Source organism: Xyrauchen texanus, chromosome 34 (genome assembly GCF_025860055.1).
Source record: "Xyrauchen texanus isolate HMW12.3.18 chromosome 34, RBS_HiC_50CHRs, whole genome shotgun sequence".
Classification (NCBI taxonomy): Eukaryota; Metazoa; Chordata; class Actinopteri; order Cypriniformes; family Catostomidae; genus Xyrauchen; species Xyrauchen texanus.
The window spans coordinates 23,876,141-23,892,589 of NC_068309.1; the positions used below are offsets into that span (position 1 = coordinate 23,876,141).

Here is a 16,449-nt window from a genome sequence, read left to right on the forward strand (position 1 = left end):
CTATTTTAAAATAATAATAATAAAAAAAGAAATTCAAGTTCTGCTCTAAAATATTTAATCACCTAAAAAAATGCATTATATCATAATATATAAATAATTATTATTTTGAGTAGATTATTTACCATCACTTGGTCAAAATGGTTCACAAATCGGTCTGAAGCAAAAGGATTTTTAAAACTTGGTTTTCAGAACCCTGTTATCCCCATAAAAAGTGTGTCAATGTCAGTTCTCCATATGTTCATCACAGGTTTAATCTCCAATCATTCATCAATACCTATAAAGGCACTCTTCATACACAAAACACAATACAACACAACATATCCCACAACAACTTTACATAAAGACAAATACACACCAACTTCACTCAGATTTTGAGGCAGTCCCTTTTTTGGGAAATCTTATACATCAAGTTTGTCCATTGACTCAATCATTCAATATTCCATGTGAATACAGCTGCTGTACTGTCGGGATAGTAGTGTGAAGTAAGCGATACGGTTCAGGCATATTAAGTTGAATTCTTCTGTATTCATCAGTCTCAGTCATTTATTAGCTATAACACAAGGAATAACACTCATTTCTTCATCTTCAGGTCGGCTTCTATAGCACAGCGTCGCCCCCTAGTGCCCCCGTCCTGAGGAAACAAGAATAATTTTTTTTTTTTCCCAGTATTTTCCAGAACAGTTTTGTGATCAGATCAATATCTAACTATGTAAGACAATGGTCTGGTCATATATTTATTCGAAAATTAAATGAAACAAAAACATTTATATTTTGCATATAGGAAATTAAGACTATTTAAGAGCCATTAAAGGGACTGTTCACACAAAAATGTAAATTCTCTCATCATTTACTCACCCTCATGCAATCCCAGATGTGTATGACTTTCTCTCTTCTGCTGAACACAAACAAGGATTTTTAGAAGAATTTTTCAGTTCTGTAGGTTCATACAATGCAAGTGAATTGGTACAAAACTTTGAAGGTCCAAATAGAACACAAAGGAAGCATAAAAGTAATCCATAAGACGCCAGTGGTTTAATCCATGTATTCAAAAGCGATATGATAGATGTGGGTGAGAAATAGATCAATATTTAAGTCCTTGTTTACTATAAATCTCCACTTTCACAATCACTTTTACATTCTTTTGTTTTTGGCAATTTGCCTTCTTAGTGCATATCGCCACCTACTGGGCAGGGAGGAGAATTGTTAGTATAAAAGGAATTAAATATTGATCTGTTTCTCACCCACACCTATCATATCGCTTCTGAAGATATGGATTTAAACCTTGGAGTCTTATGGATTACTTTTATGCTGCTTTTATGTGCTTTATAGAGCTTCAAAGATTTGGTCACCATTTACTTGCATTGTATGGACCTACAGAATTGATATTTTCTTTTAAACATCTTTGTGTTCTGCAGAAGAAAGAAAGTCATACACATCTGGGATGGCATGAGGGTGAGTAAATGACGAGAGAATTTTTGGATGAGCTATTCCTTTAAGATTTCTACCTTGTGACATTATTACGCTCACTTAATTTACCCTCAATGCTCATTTCCGCAATGTAAAAAACGATGGTCATTATGATATTCTTATCGCAATGTAAAAAAAAAAATATATATATATATATATATATACAGTGAGGAAAATAAGTATTTGAACACCCTGCTATTTTGCAAGTTCTCCCACTTGGAAATCATGGAGGGGTCTGAAATTGTCATCGTAGGTGCATGTCCACTGTGAGAGACATAATCTAAAAAAAAATCCAGAAATCACTATGTATGATTCTTTAACTATTTATTTGTATGATACAGCTGCAAATAAGTATTTGAACACCTGTCTATCAGCTAGAATTCTGACCCTCAAAGACCTGTTAGTCTGCCTTTAAAATGTCCACCTCCACTCCATTTATTATCCTAAATTAGATGCACCTGTTTGAGGTCGTTAGCTGCATAAAGACACCTGTCCACCCCATACAATCAGTAAGAATCCAACTACTAACATGGCCAAGACCAAAGAGCTGTCCAAATACACTAGAGACAAAATTGTACACCTCCACAAGGCTGGAAAGGGCTACTGGGAAATTGCCAAGCAGCTTGGTGAAAAAAGGTCCACTGTTGGAGCAATCATTAGGAAATGGAAGAAGCTAAACATGACTGTCAATCTCCCTCGGACTGGGGCTCCATGCAAGATCTCACCTCGTGGGGTCTCAATGATCCTAAGAAAGGTGAGAAATCAGCCCAGAACTACACGGGAGGAGCTGGTCAATGACCTGAAAAGAGCTGGGACCACCGTTTCCAAGGTTACTGTTGGTAATACACTAAGACGTCATGGTTTGAAATCATGCATGGCACGGAAGGTTCCCCTGCTTAAACCAGCACATGTCAAGGCCCGTCTTAAGTTTGCCAATGACCATTTGGATGATCCAGAGGAGTCATGGGAGAAAGTCATGTGGTCAGATGAGACCAAAATAGAACTTTTTGGTCATAATTCCACTAACCGTGTTTGGAGGAAGAAGAATGATGAGTACCATCCCAAGAACACTATCCCTACTGTGAAGCATGGGGGTGGTAGCATCATGCTTTGGGGGTGTTTTTCTGCACATGGGACAGGGCTGACTGCACTGTATTAAGGAGAGGATGACTGGGGCCATGTATTGCGAGATTTTGGGGAACAACCTCCTTCCCTCAGTTAGAGCATTGAAGATGGGTCGAGGCTGGGTCTTCCAACATGACAATGACCCGAAGCACACAGCCAGGATAACCAAGGAGTGGCTCTGTAAGAAGCATATCAAGGTTCTGGTGTGGCCTAGCCAGTCTCCAGACCTAAACCCAATAGAGAATCTTTGGAGGGAGCTCAAACTCCGTGTTTCTCAGCGACAGCCCAGAAACCTGACTGATCTAGAGAAGATCTGTGTGGAGGAGTGGGCCAAAATCCCTCCTGCAGTGTGTGCAAACCTGGTGAAAAACTACAGGAAACGTTTGACCTCTGTAATTGCAAACAAAGGCTACTGTACCAAATATTAACATTGATTTTATCAGGTGTTCAAATACTTATTTGCAGCTGTATCATACAAATAAATAGTTAAAAAATCATACATTGTGATTTCTGGATTTTGTTTTTTAGATTATGTCTCTCACAGTGGACATGCACCTACGATTACAATTTCAGACCCCTCCATGATTTCTAAGTGGGAGAACTTGCAAAATAGCAGGGTGTTCAAATACTTATTTTCCTCACTGTATATATATAAATAATTTATACATCATATTAGTACTGCCTTTCATTTCCACTGATTTTAGTTTATTTATTTTTTAAACTGTACAACAGTATCTTGTTTATTGTTATAGTAATGAAAATCATCATTGAAAACAATGGGAATAGTAAAGTAAAATGTCTGAACATGTTAATATTGTCAGAATGCAAAAAATCTTAATGGTCCTAAATGTACAGTAGTCTTCATTTTCTTTATACAAAAATATGTTTTCATATTTTCTAATTGAATTGAGGTTAAATGTGACCAGGACATTGTTTTACAGGATTCGTGAGAATCGCCCAAGTACAATTTTCATGAAATATTTGAAATCAGTGAGAAGCATCAAACAGGATACTTACAAAAAGTGAGAGAAGGAATGCAGGAGAGGCCATGGGTACACAGTCCTGAGAGGACAAAGAGAGAAGCCTTTGATCTTGCAAGGAAGATGATGTTTACAAGTAAGTCTAGTCTTTTGTCTGATTTCTTTCGTTCCAACACATTCACAGAAACAATAAACCAAAGCAGTTGAAAGGGGGATGTTGCATTAAAAAGAAAAAAAGGGAAAGACAGGTAGCTACTTCAATGCTGTTCTTGCTCTAATGTTTAAAGCTTTGCGTCATTGTTCAATGTTAAAATACTTTCTTCTGTTCTAGTTAATTCAAGTAATTCATTCGTAGGTTGACTTCCTACAAACCTAAATCAACCCAAACAATTATATACTGTATATTTCTCTTCTGCACTTCTGTGGGTCTTTTTTCTTCCCATCTTTAGATTTTTTTAATTACCTTCTTAGTGGCATCTTTGAGCAGCTAACATCCGTGACCTATAATCTTCATGTTGCAGTGAAACTAGTATTGCTGCATATATTCTGTATGTCTCACCTTGTCGTTTGAGTCCTGTTTGCGGTTGGCCTCTCTCCCACGCAGGCTCTTGGCACTGATGCCTGACTCTGAAGTCTGCATGATCAGTTGTGTGGCCAAGAACTGCTGGATCTGCTCCAGGACGTCCTTCTGCATCTCCAGAGCCATGTGGAACACATCATGGTCTGAGCTGTTGTACATCACGGCGTTCTGGAACATCAGCATTATGTCGCGTTGGAATTCGGCTGTGGTGCGCATCAGACTGTTCTCGATATTCTTCTTGATGGTGGACAAATCCATCGGCCTAATGATCCGAGAAGGTGACAGATGGGCAAAAAATGTCAAATGATGTAATGATTTACTAGGTGTACAGTGGGATTCTGAGGCTTATAACTTGACAAGAAAACAAGGAGGGTCAAGTGTTTAGTATAATTTTAAAGAAAACCTTTTACATTTTTTAATTATATAGATTATGATAAATTCTGAGTCTCAGCCTGAGAAACTGCAAAAAAAATCACAAAAAAACCTGAGCCTAAAAACGTTTTTCTTATTTTTCTAATTTTACATTATATATATCAGGGTGTAAATAAGGTAGCTCCAAACAGCTTTTGTTTGTCCCCAATCATGTCAACTAAAAATTAGTATAGATTGTTTTAATATGATAAAGCAATCAAAAGTTATAGCATTACAAAAATGATTTATCCTAGTGTCCAAATGCAACTCCAAACAAATAAAACATAATAATTGTACATAAGAACTAATTACACAAAAATGACTAACGGTATTGTCTCTCTTCAATGCATGCATGGATAAGTAACGAGATCTCATTCAGTTCCATTGTGTCATTTCTGCCATTATTGGGTCTGTGTCATGTACTTAGTGCCATCTCCTGGTGGCCATATGTAATTAGAGTGAACGATCCTCTCTGCCCATATTTGGATGACTTTCACATCTGGTTGCAGCGATCTGAATTCATATACGATTCGTTTAGTGTTTCAGTACACTGGACAATGTACTACATAATTTCCGATGAAGTTACATGATCCAGGAAAGCTAACGTGTTTTTAGCCAGATAGCACATTTTGTGCTTTGTGCACATTGCACTTCATGTGGATTATCTAATGATCTATGCATCTGATCACATTGTGTGTGGGTGTCGTTTTAACGTGAATCCCCTCCTCTAATTCATTTTGTGATTTCTTTTGTTCTGTTTATTTGTCGTGAAGTTATAAATGAAAACGCGACATATGAGCAACACCTGTTCACATGAAACATAAATGTCACAGACATATATTTACAGTAGCTATTACTCGCAATATATATGTCTGTGAGAAAAACAAATAGGCTGGTTGTATCCTACTCTTTCCAATGACATATGACACATGGTTATTTGATCAGTTTGATGTTTTTACCGATTCCAATAAAATATGCAGTGCAAAATTTTTAATAAATTTGTCGGCAAATTTCAAAGCACTTGTTCAGTGTTGGTCATAATGCCTACATGCACTGTAAAGTACAGCTTCTAAACTTTAAAACGATACTTATTTTGTGCTTGTCGAGACTGTATTTATACAGTATTATACTGTTATTAAGAGTTATTAATATAATTTTGATAATTGTTTATCCAAGATTAAAGTGTTAAATTCAGTTTTTCTTTTGTGGACCGACTTCTAAACCCCAGTATTATATTAGATGCTTTATAAATTATTTGAATTTGTATGAATCAAATTGCTCTTACCTGTGCACAATACTGTGGTAACCGGGAGCAATGTCATCTGTCACTGGTTGCAGGAAGACATTTGCATACCTGTTGAAAGTGACCAGTTATAACTTAGTTTAATCATTCTTGTCGCATAGTTTTGAGTTAGGGGCGGAGTGTGGTGCACTATTGTAAAGACTCTTACCTGTGATTGGCTGCTGCTCGCCACACCAGCATAATGGCTTTCTTCCAGATCTTCTGAGCCTGAATAGCTTCTTGATCTTCACTGCATATAGAGCTGAGGAGAAACAGGAAGGTAGAGAGGCCATTATGCAGTAACCTAGTAGTGAAAATGCATGTGAGGCCAAAAATAAATGAGTGTTGGCCTAACACAATGACCAATTCCACAATAAGTTTAAAAGTTTAAAATATTGGGAGAAACAGAATTGGTAACAGAAATATGCACACTGAGTTTGATGCTGAATATCCATATTTTCCAAAATAATTAGAAACAAACTAGTCTCAAAATAAATGATACATCCTCACTGTATGATATTTGGAACTCCAGCGTGTAACAATGAAAAATAAATATGGACATTATTTTGAAATTATTAAAAAAAAAGCGGAAAAGTGTTTTAGAAAGTAAATTAAAAGTAATGTAATTAGTAATGTGATTTCATTTTCAATTAAATAATTAGTTAAGTAATCTGATTACAAGTTTAGAGAAATAATTATTAAGTAATTAAGTAACTTACCAACCACTGTAGACATTGACATAGCAAGTTCTAGCCAATTTAATATTTTAGAACTGAGCATAGCTACAAAAATGTATATTTATTTTAGAATGTTTTCCAGGCCTGAAAATCACAATTTTAAAACTCAGTTTTATAAAGGATTTCCGTGATTGTGAGAGTCAAAAATGTAGTTCTTAGTGTTGCAGTTTCACTTTAAAAACTTGTGCATGTTTGTCATGCTGAAAACTTGGACTTGATTTGAACAGGCCTTTCTGTCCTCTGAACTTACAACTGTGAGGAGGCAGGACTGCTGGGAATGGAGTCTACAGTGGTGTGGAGCTGTAGGGAAGACGATGCCGTGCGCATGCTGTATCCATCCTCGCTCTCGCTTGCCGGAGGGTCCAACTCTGTCTCTCCCTCTGGCTCGGAGAGATAAACACCCTCTCCATCCTCGTCTCCACCACAATCCTCAGCTCCATCCCCTTCTAATCCCTCTTTCAACTCCAACACACTACCCTCCTCTGCATCGCTCACAGCTTCCTCCTCCTCTTTTACATCCTGTCAATGAGAGCAAACAATACTAAAAGAGGCAGATTTAATACTTTGCAGGTCTATGTGTATTCGTGGACCGTACATTGAATTTTTGCTTATGTAGACAGTCACAGCATCACCACACCTTTGAGTGCTGTTCTACTACAGGGTCATCTTCAGAATGAGTATCTGGGGAAAAATGTAAGATCTGTGAGTTCTTGCCAAAATTGTGTGTAATTCTTTGGGCATGTTTAAGGAGTATTTCACACCAAAAATTTTAATTCATTTGGCTCTTTCTTCAGTGGAACACGAAAGGAAATAATTTAAGAACGTACTGGATGTAAATTTGTATTTGTATTTTTTTTTTGCAATTACAAAACAACTGCTACATTAAAGTATCATTTAATTAGTCAATACAAATTGTGGGTTATATAGTCAAGAGTGTCAACAGATTTTCAATAAATCTGTTGATTCAGATCACATAATCAGTATAAATTATTAATTCACAAATCAGACTAATCCAGTTCTTAAACCCTACTTACTGATTTAATGATACGGCCACAACAGTAATAATTGATATTTTAAAATATTCTAAAATCAAATGATTTTCAATGAATAACAATTCAATCTGTTCCTTGAACATATATAAAGAATGGCTTCTGAAGACTTACATATATATGACATTCTAAATGCAAGTTTGGGATATATTCTCATGAGAAATATTTCCAGGAAATTCTAGAAAAAAGACAAATAAAATACAGGTAACTTGAGACTAAAAAAATACATACAAAATCAAAAAAGTGCATTCAAAATTGGTCCATTACAGATGGGAGAAAGAGAAGAAAACAGAGAGAAAATACAGAGAGAAAGTCAGACTGGTCCTAAACATTCGTTCGCTGTCCTATTCTGCATATCGCGGCACCGTTTTGTGGTCCGTTCTGCATAACACGGCACCTCTTTTTTGCTTATTACGGCCCATTCGGAACGTTTCATGGCCAACCCACCGTCCTACTCGGTTCTCCCAATGACTATTCCGCCCCTGATCGGCCCCAAAGTGCATCGGCCCACCGGGAACATGCCCAGTATGCCAGATTACCAGTCTAGCCCTGTGTACATCCATAATGGACAGCACGCAAAACATTAATAAGCTCCAGGACTACTGTATATGAACCAATTCATTGTGAAAAAAGGCACGAGCTGTATACCTTAATGACACTTTTAAAAAGCTCAATTTTCCATTATTTATAATTGCATGGAAAAACTACCAGCACATTCTTCGAAATTTCACCAATTGTGTTCCATGGAAGAAAGAAAGTCATACGGGTTTGGAACGACATATGGGTGAGTAAATGACAAAATTTTTGGGTGAACTATCCCTTTAATAAAATCAAAGGCACACCTGATTGAGACGGTGTCCATTCATCACTCTCAGTCTTGATCACAGCATGAAGTGATTCTGGCTTCTCCTCATGGCCCTCTTCTCTGTGTTCTGGTCTGGAGGCATCTGGTTCTGAATGGGCTCCTGGTGTTGGGGTGGGGTCTTCAGGAGCAGATGGGAGAGTGAAGGAGGCCGTTGGGTATACCTGTGGGCAGCCACTGCTGGATCCACATGTGTTCAGACCTTCTCTCTTTCCCTCCAATAGATGCATAGAGTGGGGGGGCAGTGCTGCAGTGCTGGAGGGTTCATGATCAATAGGCCTGAATGGGTTGGTATCCCAGGAACCTTCCAGGGTGTGACCCGTGTCCTCACACAGAGACAGAGCAGCTTCCACTGCTGCTGCGTCCAGTGCTTCTGCATTCTCATTGCCCTGAGTAAAAAGAAAATAAAACTGATATACTGTTGTTGTGTAATGACTCAAGACTTGTAAGGAGATGTTAAATAATATTTTTGACTTGAATCAAACCAGTTCATTTAGATTTTTCAGGTTCACATTTTGTCAGTGTGATGCATAGTACATTAATATGTTATTGTAAACTGATATGGAAAACCAATTACTACAATAACAGTAAGGGTGTTTTATTTTGGATCAGAAGACTTCTGATTTACCTTCTCTTCAATAATGGCTATGATGTCCCCAACTGTCTCCAAGTCCAGCTCCTCTGCCATATAGGACACAGTCACCAAGTCCTCTTCTCCTAAAACTGCCTCCTTATTATCAACTGAACCACTGGGGGGGGCATCACCTCCTATTTAATGTCATATACAAATATCAAACCAACTAAATAAATTCCCTTATTCATCTGCTCACAATATAATATTTAGACATACAGCTGTGGCCAAAAGTATTTGCAGTGACATACATTTTGTGTTTCGCAAAGTTTTCTGCTTCAGTTGTTGTGGTGTTGATTCACATTGTTTCTAGATTATTGTGCAGAGTGATCAGATGCATTTTAAATTATCACAAAAACCCAAATTTCTCAGTTTTTTTGGCCCTGGCACAAATTGACCAGCTAACATAATTTCACTAATCAGATCAGCAGCACCTGGGAAAGTATGAACTAATACTAGTCAGGTGAAATCACTCTATCTTTCTGATTGGATTATAAGAGCAGACTGATTGCTATAAAAGGAGGGAAGAAGTGCTTCCAATCATTGTGTTCTTGTTAGCAATGTTTACCTCTAAAGAAAGACGTGCAGCCATCATCGCTTTGCATCAAAATGGCCACACATGCAAGGAAATTGCTGCAAAGAATATTGCACCTGAAAGAACCATTTACCAGATCATCAAGAACTTCAAGGAGAGAGGTTCAACTGCATTGAAGAAGACTTCAGGACGTCCCAGAGTGTCCAGAAAGCAACAGGACCAGGAAGGCTTCAGGACGGAATTGTGTCACCACCAGTGCAGAGCTTGCTCAATATTGTCAGCAGGTTGGTGTGAGTGCATCTGCACACACAGTGAGGCGAAGACTTTTGGACAATGGCCTGGTGTCAAGAAGGTCAGCAAAGAAGCCACTTCTCTCCAAGAAAAACATCAAGGACAGACTGAAATTCTGCAGGAAATATAAGGATTGGGTAGTAGAAGACTGGTGCAAAGTTATTCTCTGATGAAGCCCCCTTCCGACTGTTTGGGACATCTGGAAAATCTATAGTTCGGAGCAGAAAAGGTGAACGCTACAATGAGTCCTGTGTCGTGCCAACAGTGAAGGATCCTGAGACCATCCATGTGTGGGGTTACTTTTCATCCAAGGGAGTGGGCTCTCTCACAATTCTGCCCCAAAACACTGCCATGAATAAAGAATGTTATCAAAACGTCCTGCAAGAGCAACTTCTCCCAATGATCCATGAGCTGATATATTTGGTGATGATCCGTGTATTTTCCAGCATGATGGAGCACCATGTCACAAGGCAAGAGTGATAATATAGTGGCTCGGAGATCATTACATTGAAATTTTGGATCAGTGGCCAGGCAACTCTCCGGATCTTAATCCCATAGAGAACCTGTGGTCAAGCCTCAAAAGGCGAGTGGACAAGCAGAAGCCCACAAAAAACGTGTTGTTTTCCAGTATACCATAGAAACATGTGAATAAATAATCTACAAATACTGAAGCAGCAAACTTTTCGAAATGTATGTCACTGCCAATACTTTTGGCCACAGCTGTATGTGCCATCTCATTTAGTGCCAGTAAAATTAATATTATGTCATCATTTTCTCATCCTCATGTTGTTCCAAAGCCATATGACTTTCTGTCTTCCGTGTAACAAAAAAGGAAATACTAGGCAGAATGTTAGCCTCAGTCACCACTCTTTCATTAAATGTTTTTGTCCTACGATGTGTGTTTGGAACAGCATGAGGGTGTGTAAATGATAACAGAAATTTCATTTTTTGGTGAACTATCCCTTTAAGTTTCAAGCTGAAAGATCTATTGTGGTATTACATATGAACTAAAGATGGAAAAAAGATAAGGTAGCAGCTGGGAGAGGGAGTGAAAGTGACAGATCTTGTCAGCAAGAGACCTGTGCTGAGCGAGGCAGAAGTGGTTGTGCTGGGGGCGGAGTCTGCAGTGGCTAATGAGCTCAGCTGAGAGGGAAAATGGGTGGGGCCAACTTCCAGTAGACGAGACAGTGTAGGAGCACCTGAGACACATGCATACAATCACAAGCAGCCACAAGTGTGGCACGACGTACCCATACACACACAGTGCACAGAGAGAGCAAGCTAGGCGTTAAGTTGGAAGAGTTACCCACAACATTATGCTAATACACAGAAAGACAGAAAACACATATGTAGTTAACATTTGAGCAAAGATGCTGCTGACACAGAATTTTTCACTTTGCTTCGACAGCTCAGCTGCTTAAATGTTAGTCTCAGTCACCATTCACTTTGCAAAGTTTTTCATTGCATTTTTTTTTCCCATAAAATGAAAGTGAATATTGACTGAGGCTGCCATGATGTTCATTTTGAGTTCCACAAAATAAATAAAGTAATAAAGGTTTGGAATAACATGAGAGGGAGCAAATGATTACATAATTTTCATTTTTGGGTGAACGTTCCTTCAATGAGTGTGTATGAATTCTTACCTGACGCTGCCTGAGAGGCAGGTAGTGAAGTCATCATCTGAATATCGTGACTCCCTGTAAATTGACTAGATGATGATTCTCCCTCAACTGCCTAAAATAAGGATCCATATCAGCATTTTCCTTTAGATTCACAGTCACTAAATATTAGTAAACATTCACATTAAAAAAAATATTTTTAAATCAGCAGTAAAATCTGACAACACTGGTATCCTAAATTGTACTTCTTAACCTCAGATTACACTAAAAACTCTGAGCATGTACAGCTAATGTGCATGTGCATTCTCAAGTTGTTTGACAGGCGATGTCTGTATCTAAAAGGTGATCTGCAAAAAAACATATTAACATACATATATTCATACTTTAATATTTTAATGTATTATATTTTAATGTTTGTTTTAATCTGCCATGTACCAGGGTTAATAATGATTAATCACAGAATTTAGATTAGCTGCACATTTTTTATTGATTCACAGCTCTAATATATATATATATGTATCAAATGAAAATGCTAAGGAGATGTGTAGTACTTTATGAATGTAGATTTTCTGACTGAAATGTTGTGGGTGCAGATTCAGTGCAGGCCTAGTGACATGACATATACAGTAAGTGTGTGTGAGATTCTAACCAGTCTGGGGCTGGTGGGCAGAAGGCTGCCTTTCTTCAGTAATTCGGAGAGGAGAGGAGAGGGGGGTGGTGTGATTTTCTGACCCAAAAGCTTCCTCTGTGTTGCTTCATCTAGCAGTGACCCCAAACTCACATCTACCACTCCAGGGCCTGGTAACTCTGCCAGGGGCACAAACACTGTTGCCCCTGCCCCCTGGACCGGGAGGGGAAACAAAAGTAAATATAAGTGGTATAAGAATGAAATGTAAGTACAGAATTAAAAAGAAACTCACAAAAACTCACAGCGGTGTTGGGCTCTTCAGATGAGTCTCCGATGGGGAAATCCAGGCTGGGAGAGCAGGCCCCAGAGGGAGAGCACACGGTCACACTGGGCACACGTTTAGGAGTGTTCTTCACTGCCTGCCTGGCTGGAAAGCACAGACTGATCTTTAGATCAACAGCTCTACCAGCAAAGTAGAGAGTACAGTTAATACTAACATATAATAACAATAACAGACCTTATGAAACCACACGGTAAAAATTGGAAACCTCAATGGGCTACTTCTCCCTGAGCTTGATCAAATTAACTTGGTTTAACCTTTAAAATTTGTTTTGTTGGTTTATCCTAATGTATTCAGGTTGATTCAGTGATGTTAAATAATATTTTTGACTTGAATCAAACTAGTTAATTTAGATGCTACCACATGAAGAAAATTTTTTGGGTTAACATTTTTTCAGTGCATTTCACAATCTATTGTTGCTTAGTATATAGCATTCTCACATGTGTCCAGTTTGATGTAAATGATTCAATGTGCACTTAATATTATATTAGTAAACCACTCCTTGAGGACACATTGTAAAAATCAGGTTGCGGTGAGAAAGAGATACATATTTAAAGGGATAGTTCACCCAAAAATGAAAGTTCTCTCATCTTTTACTCACCCTCATTCCATCCCAGATGTGTATGACTTTCTTTCTTCTGCAGAATACAAAGATTTTTAAAAGAAAATCTCAGCTCTGTAGGTCCAGACAATGAAAGTAAATGGGTACCAACATTTTGATGGTCCAAAAAATATATAACGGTAGCGTAAATTTAATTAAATCGACTCCAGTGGTAGAATCAGTGTCTTCTGAAGTGATGTGATAGATGTGGGTAAGAAACAGATCAATATTTAAGTACTTTTTTACTATCAATTCCCACTTTCACATTCTTCTTCTTTTGATTTTGGCGATTTGCATACTTCGTGCATATCGCCACCTACTGGGCAAGGAGGAGAATTTATAGTAAAAAGAAGGACTTAAATATTGATTTGTCTCTCATCCACACCTATCATATCACTTCTGAAGATATGGATTAATCCACTGGAGTCGTATGGATTACTTTTATGCAGCCCTTATATGCTTTTTCGACCGTCAAAGTTTTGGTACACATTCACTTGCATTGTATGGACCTACAGAGCTGAAATATTCTTCTAACAATCTTCGTTTTGATTCAGCACAAGAAAGAAAGTCATACACATCTGAGATGGCATGAGGGTGAGTAAATGATGAGAGAATTTACATTTTTGGGTGAATTATTCTTTTAACGTATCAGTTGTATGTTACCTTTTTATGGACCAACCGTGCATAAGCATTTATTTGTGTAAAACCTGTGTGTGCGGATGTTTTTAAACAGAAATTATGGTTCATCAATTAGTTTTCACTTTAATTTCTTCTAGATTAGAAAAAATGCTTCTGTTGCGAATCTGGCAGAAATGTTGTGTGAAAACCTTTTCAATGCACATACTGTAAGTAAGAACACAAACAACAAACTAATGTGAAAAGGACACTGTTACAAATCACTTTGTTTGCTTTCTGTAGTACCCTGGTACGCTGCATCTGTGGCCTTTCTCTTCACCTCAGCTTCCTCTTCCTCTTGTTTTCTGCTCCTAATGGAGATCAAGCATTTAAACTACTAAATCAACATACACTCACTCAAAAAGTTGTGGTTGATAGCAGAGATTAGGAAAAAACTGACTGGGTTTGAATATTGGAACAGCTTTTAAAGTGATTCTTACCATACAATTTTCTCCCATAACTCCTCGAGTTTGGAGTCCAAATGTCCTGCCTGGATGAGCTCAGCTTCTCTCTTCAGTTTCCTAAAAGGGCACAATGATGGGCGACAGTCAGCAGATGGCAGGTTTTGGTACACTGAAAAAAGTGGTAACCTCTGAATGTTAACAAGTATCTATTTCTACTTGATCTATTATCAAAGCCATGAAAATGTCTTTTGTTTGGTGTAAACGAATTAGTCAGATTGATTATTTAGATTAAAAAACAGTTTTGACTTGATTTAAACCAGTTCATTTCATATTACCACATGAAGCAAATTTCGAGGTCACCTGCAATACATTTTTATGCACCTGTGCTTCTCTTGTGTCTCCTTAATCAGTCGCTTCAACTCTTCGATTCTCTCTGCCGTCAGCCTGCGGACGATCACGTCCTCCACTGTCTCAACCACCTCCCCTTTCTCACCTCGCTTTCTCCTGCAAACATACACACATACACTTACTATTCCATGCTTTCAAAGGAGTGTGTTATGGAATTCAACTGAACAGCTGACAGGAAGTGGGCTCACTTTGGGGCTTCGGTTGTCTCCAGGAGCGCAGAGTATTGTGATGCACAATGCTGCAAAACAGTGACGCAAATATTACATAATGCTCTATCCATTGACAATAAATAAGCTTAGCGGGTCTCAGGAAATGCTAGATTGTTGTCCAATACCTTCTGAGAGAACCAGTCAGGGGGTCGTCCAGGCTCTGCAAATGGCTTAATTGCTCGGCTCACAGACACCCTAGAACAACCATTGTATTTAAAAGGTTAGTTCACCCAAAAATATACATTCTGTCATATTGTTCCAAACCTGCTTGACTTTTTTTCTCCCATGGAACACAAAAGCAATGTTAGGCTGAGTGATCTGTCTCAGTCACCATTCACTTTTATTGTACAGATATATTATTCTGCCTAACATCTCCTTTTGTGTTCCACATAAGAAAGAAAGTCATACTGGTTTAGAACAACATGAGGGTGATTCAATAAATACAGAATATTAGGATTAACTATCCCTTTCAGATAAGGCTGATTTGAGGAAAGTAATAAACATTATTATAAATGTAATCATGACCAGTTCTGGTCACCACTCTTCATGACAGAGGAGGCGAGGCACAGCTTTTCTCTAATTGACCATGGCTCTGTTGGGCCCAACAGCCGTTTGTGTTCTGTCAAAGGAATAAAAAGGCAGAATACTTAGAAAGGATGCCAGTTCCTGTAACATATATATATATATATATATATATATATATATATATATATATATATATATATATATATATATATATATATAATTTCAGTCTTAAAACGAGATGCATTACAAGGATGTACAGTTTGACAACTGATGACGGGTCCATTTTTAGGTGGTCGATTGATCATCGACGTCTCACATGCCTCTAACAGATGAACAATATAATGACTGATGTGCTCCGACAAAAGTTTGAAATGCAGTTATTAATGTATCGATTAAAATTGAGCGCCATTACAATCAATGACTTCTGCGTGTCAAATCCCGCATCGCATTTGCACGCGCGCCACTGCATCCATTCTGCATGAGCTTGACATGCATCAATTAGAATCTGTTCTCCGCCATAGGAAGGACATACGCTTATATGCATACAGTATGCATGGACAAAATGCAGTATATGTGTGTATAGAAAGCAATACTCACTTCCAACTCCGCTCGCCATTTTGTCATGACTGGACTGTTTTCTATTGCTCCTTTGGCATGACAAGTGTCTGAATATCAAATGTAAATGTGCATATCCGGTGTGAATTAACCCAACAATATTGCATAAACCCAGTTTAGTTATGGGTCATGTGCATAGCCAAATGTAGCCTATATGTCGATCAGTAATTTGGAAGATTTTGCGCTGACATGCTCATATATGGAGGAATTAGTTGTCTTAATACTTCAGAATTCAAGTCACTATGTTGAATGTAGGATAATCATGTGTGTAAAAACGTTATAATAACTATTCATTTTTTAATCGTTATTGTTTTTCTGCTTGTCAGAATGAAAAGTTTTTTAAGGTGGTTAATTTTAGACCCACGTGCTGGGGGGAGAATAAAACATGAAAAGTAAAAAAAATAATCTGAAACAAAACCGGCCGTTTCATGACTTATGAAAGCACGTTTACTTTGTCTTTTTTCGATTCAGCACA

General features: G+C 38.0%; 1 protein-coding gene across 2 annotated transcripts; it reads right to left on the bottom strand.

Moving 5' to 3' along the window:
* Positions 1 to 109: 109 nt before the first annotated feature.
* On the bottom strand, positions 110 to 16,141 carry brd8a (bromodomain containing 8a). 2 transcript variants are annotated; one of them, XM_052104354.1, is made up of 20 exons: positions 15,957 to 16,140; positions 15,360 to 15,453; positions 14,960 to 15,029; positions 14,814 to 14,863; positions 14,599 to 14,721; positions 14,254 to 14,334; positions 14,060 to 14,124; positions 12,500 to 12,624; positions 12,219 to 12,410; positions 11,594 to 11,684; positions 11,030 to 11,149; positions 9,122 to 9,261; positions 8,474 to 8,882; positions 7,220 to 7,263; positions 6,833 to 7,101; positions 6,015 to 6,107; positions 5,849 to 5,917; positions 4,132 to 4,414; positions 3,610 to 3,654; positions 110 to 631 (listed from the first exon to the last, which is right to left on the bottom strand). In XM_052104354.1, the coding sequence occupies exons 1-20, from the start codon at positions 15,973 to 15,975 to the stop codon at positions 572 to 574; spliced, it is 2,442 nt and encodes an 813-aa protein (XP_051960314.1). In that variant the 5' UTR covers positions 15,976 to 16,140; the 3' UTR covers positions 110 to 571. The 2 variants fall into 2 exon arrangements, with proteins under 2 accessions (XP_051960314.1, XP_051960315.1); XM_052104355.1 differs by lacking the exon at positions 11,030 to 11,149 and having other exon boundaries at positions 15,957 to 16,141.
* Between the last annotated feature and the right edge of the window lie 308 nt (positions 16,142 to 16,449).

Excerpts from the sequence above, each read along its gene's own strand:
- brd8a (XM_052104354.1), bottom strand. Across the intron at positions 8,883-9,121 it reads TAGCCATTATTGAAGAGAAG|GGCAATGAGAATGCAGAAGC; the intron begins GTAAATCAGAAG and ends CTTTTTACTCAG. Across the intron at positions 7,102-7,219 it reads TAGTAGAACAGCACTCAAAG|GATGTAAAAGAGGAGGAGGA; the intron begins GTGTGGTGATGC and ends TCTCATTGACAG.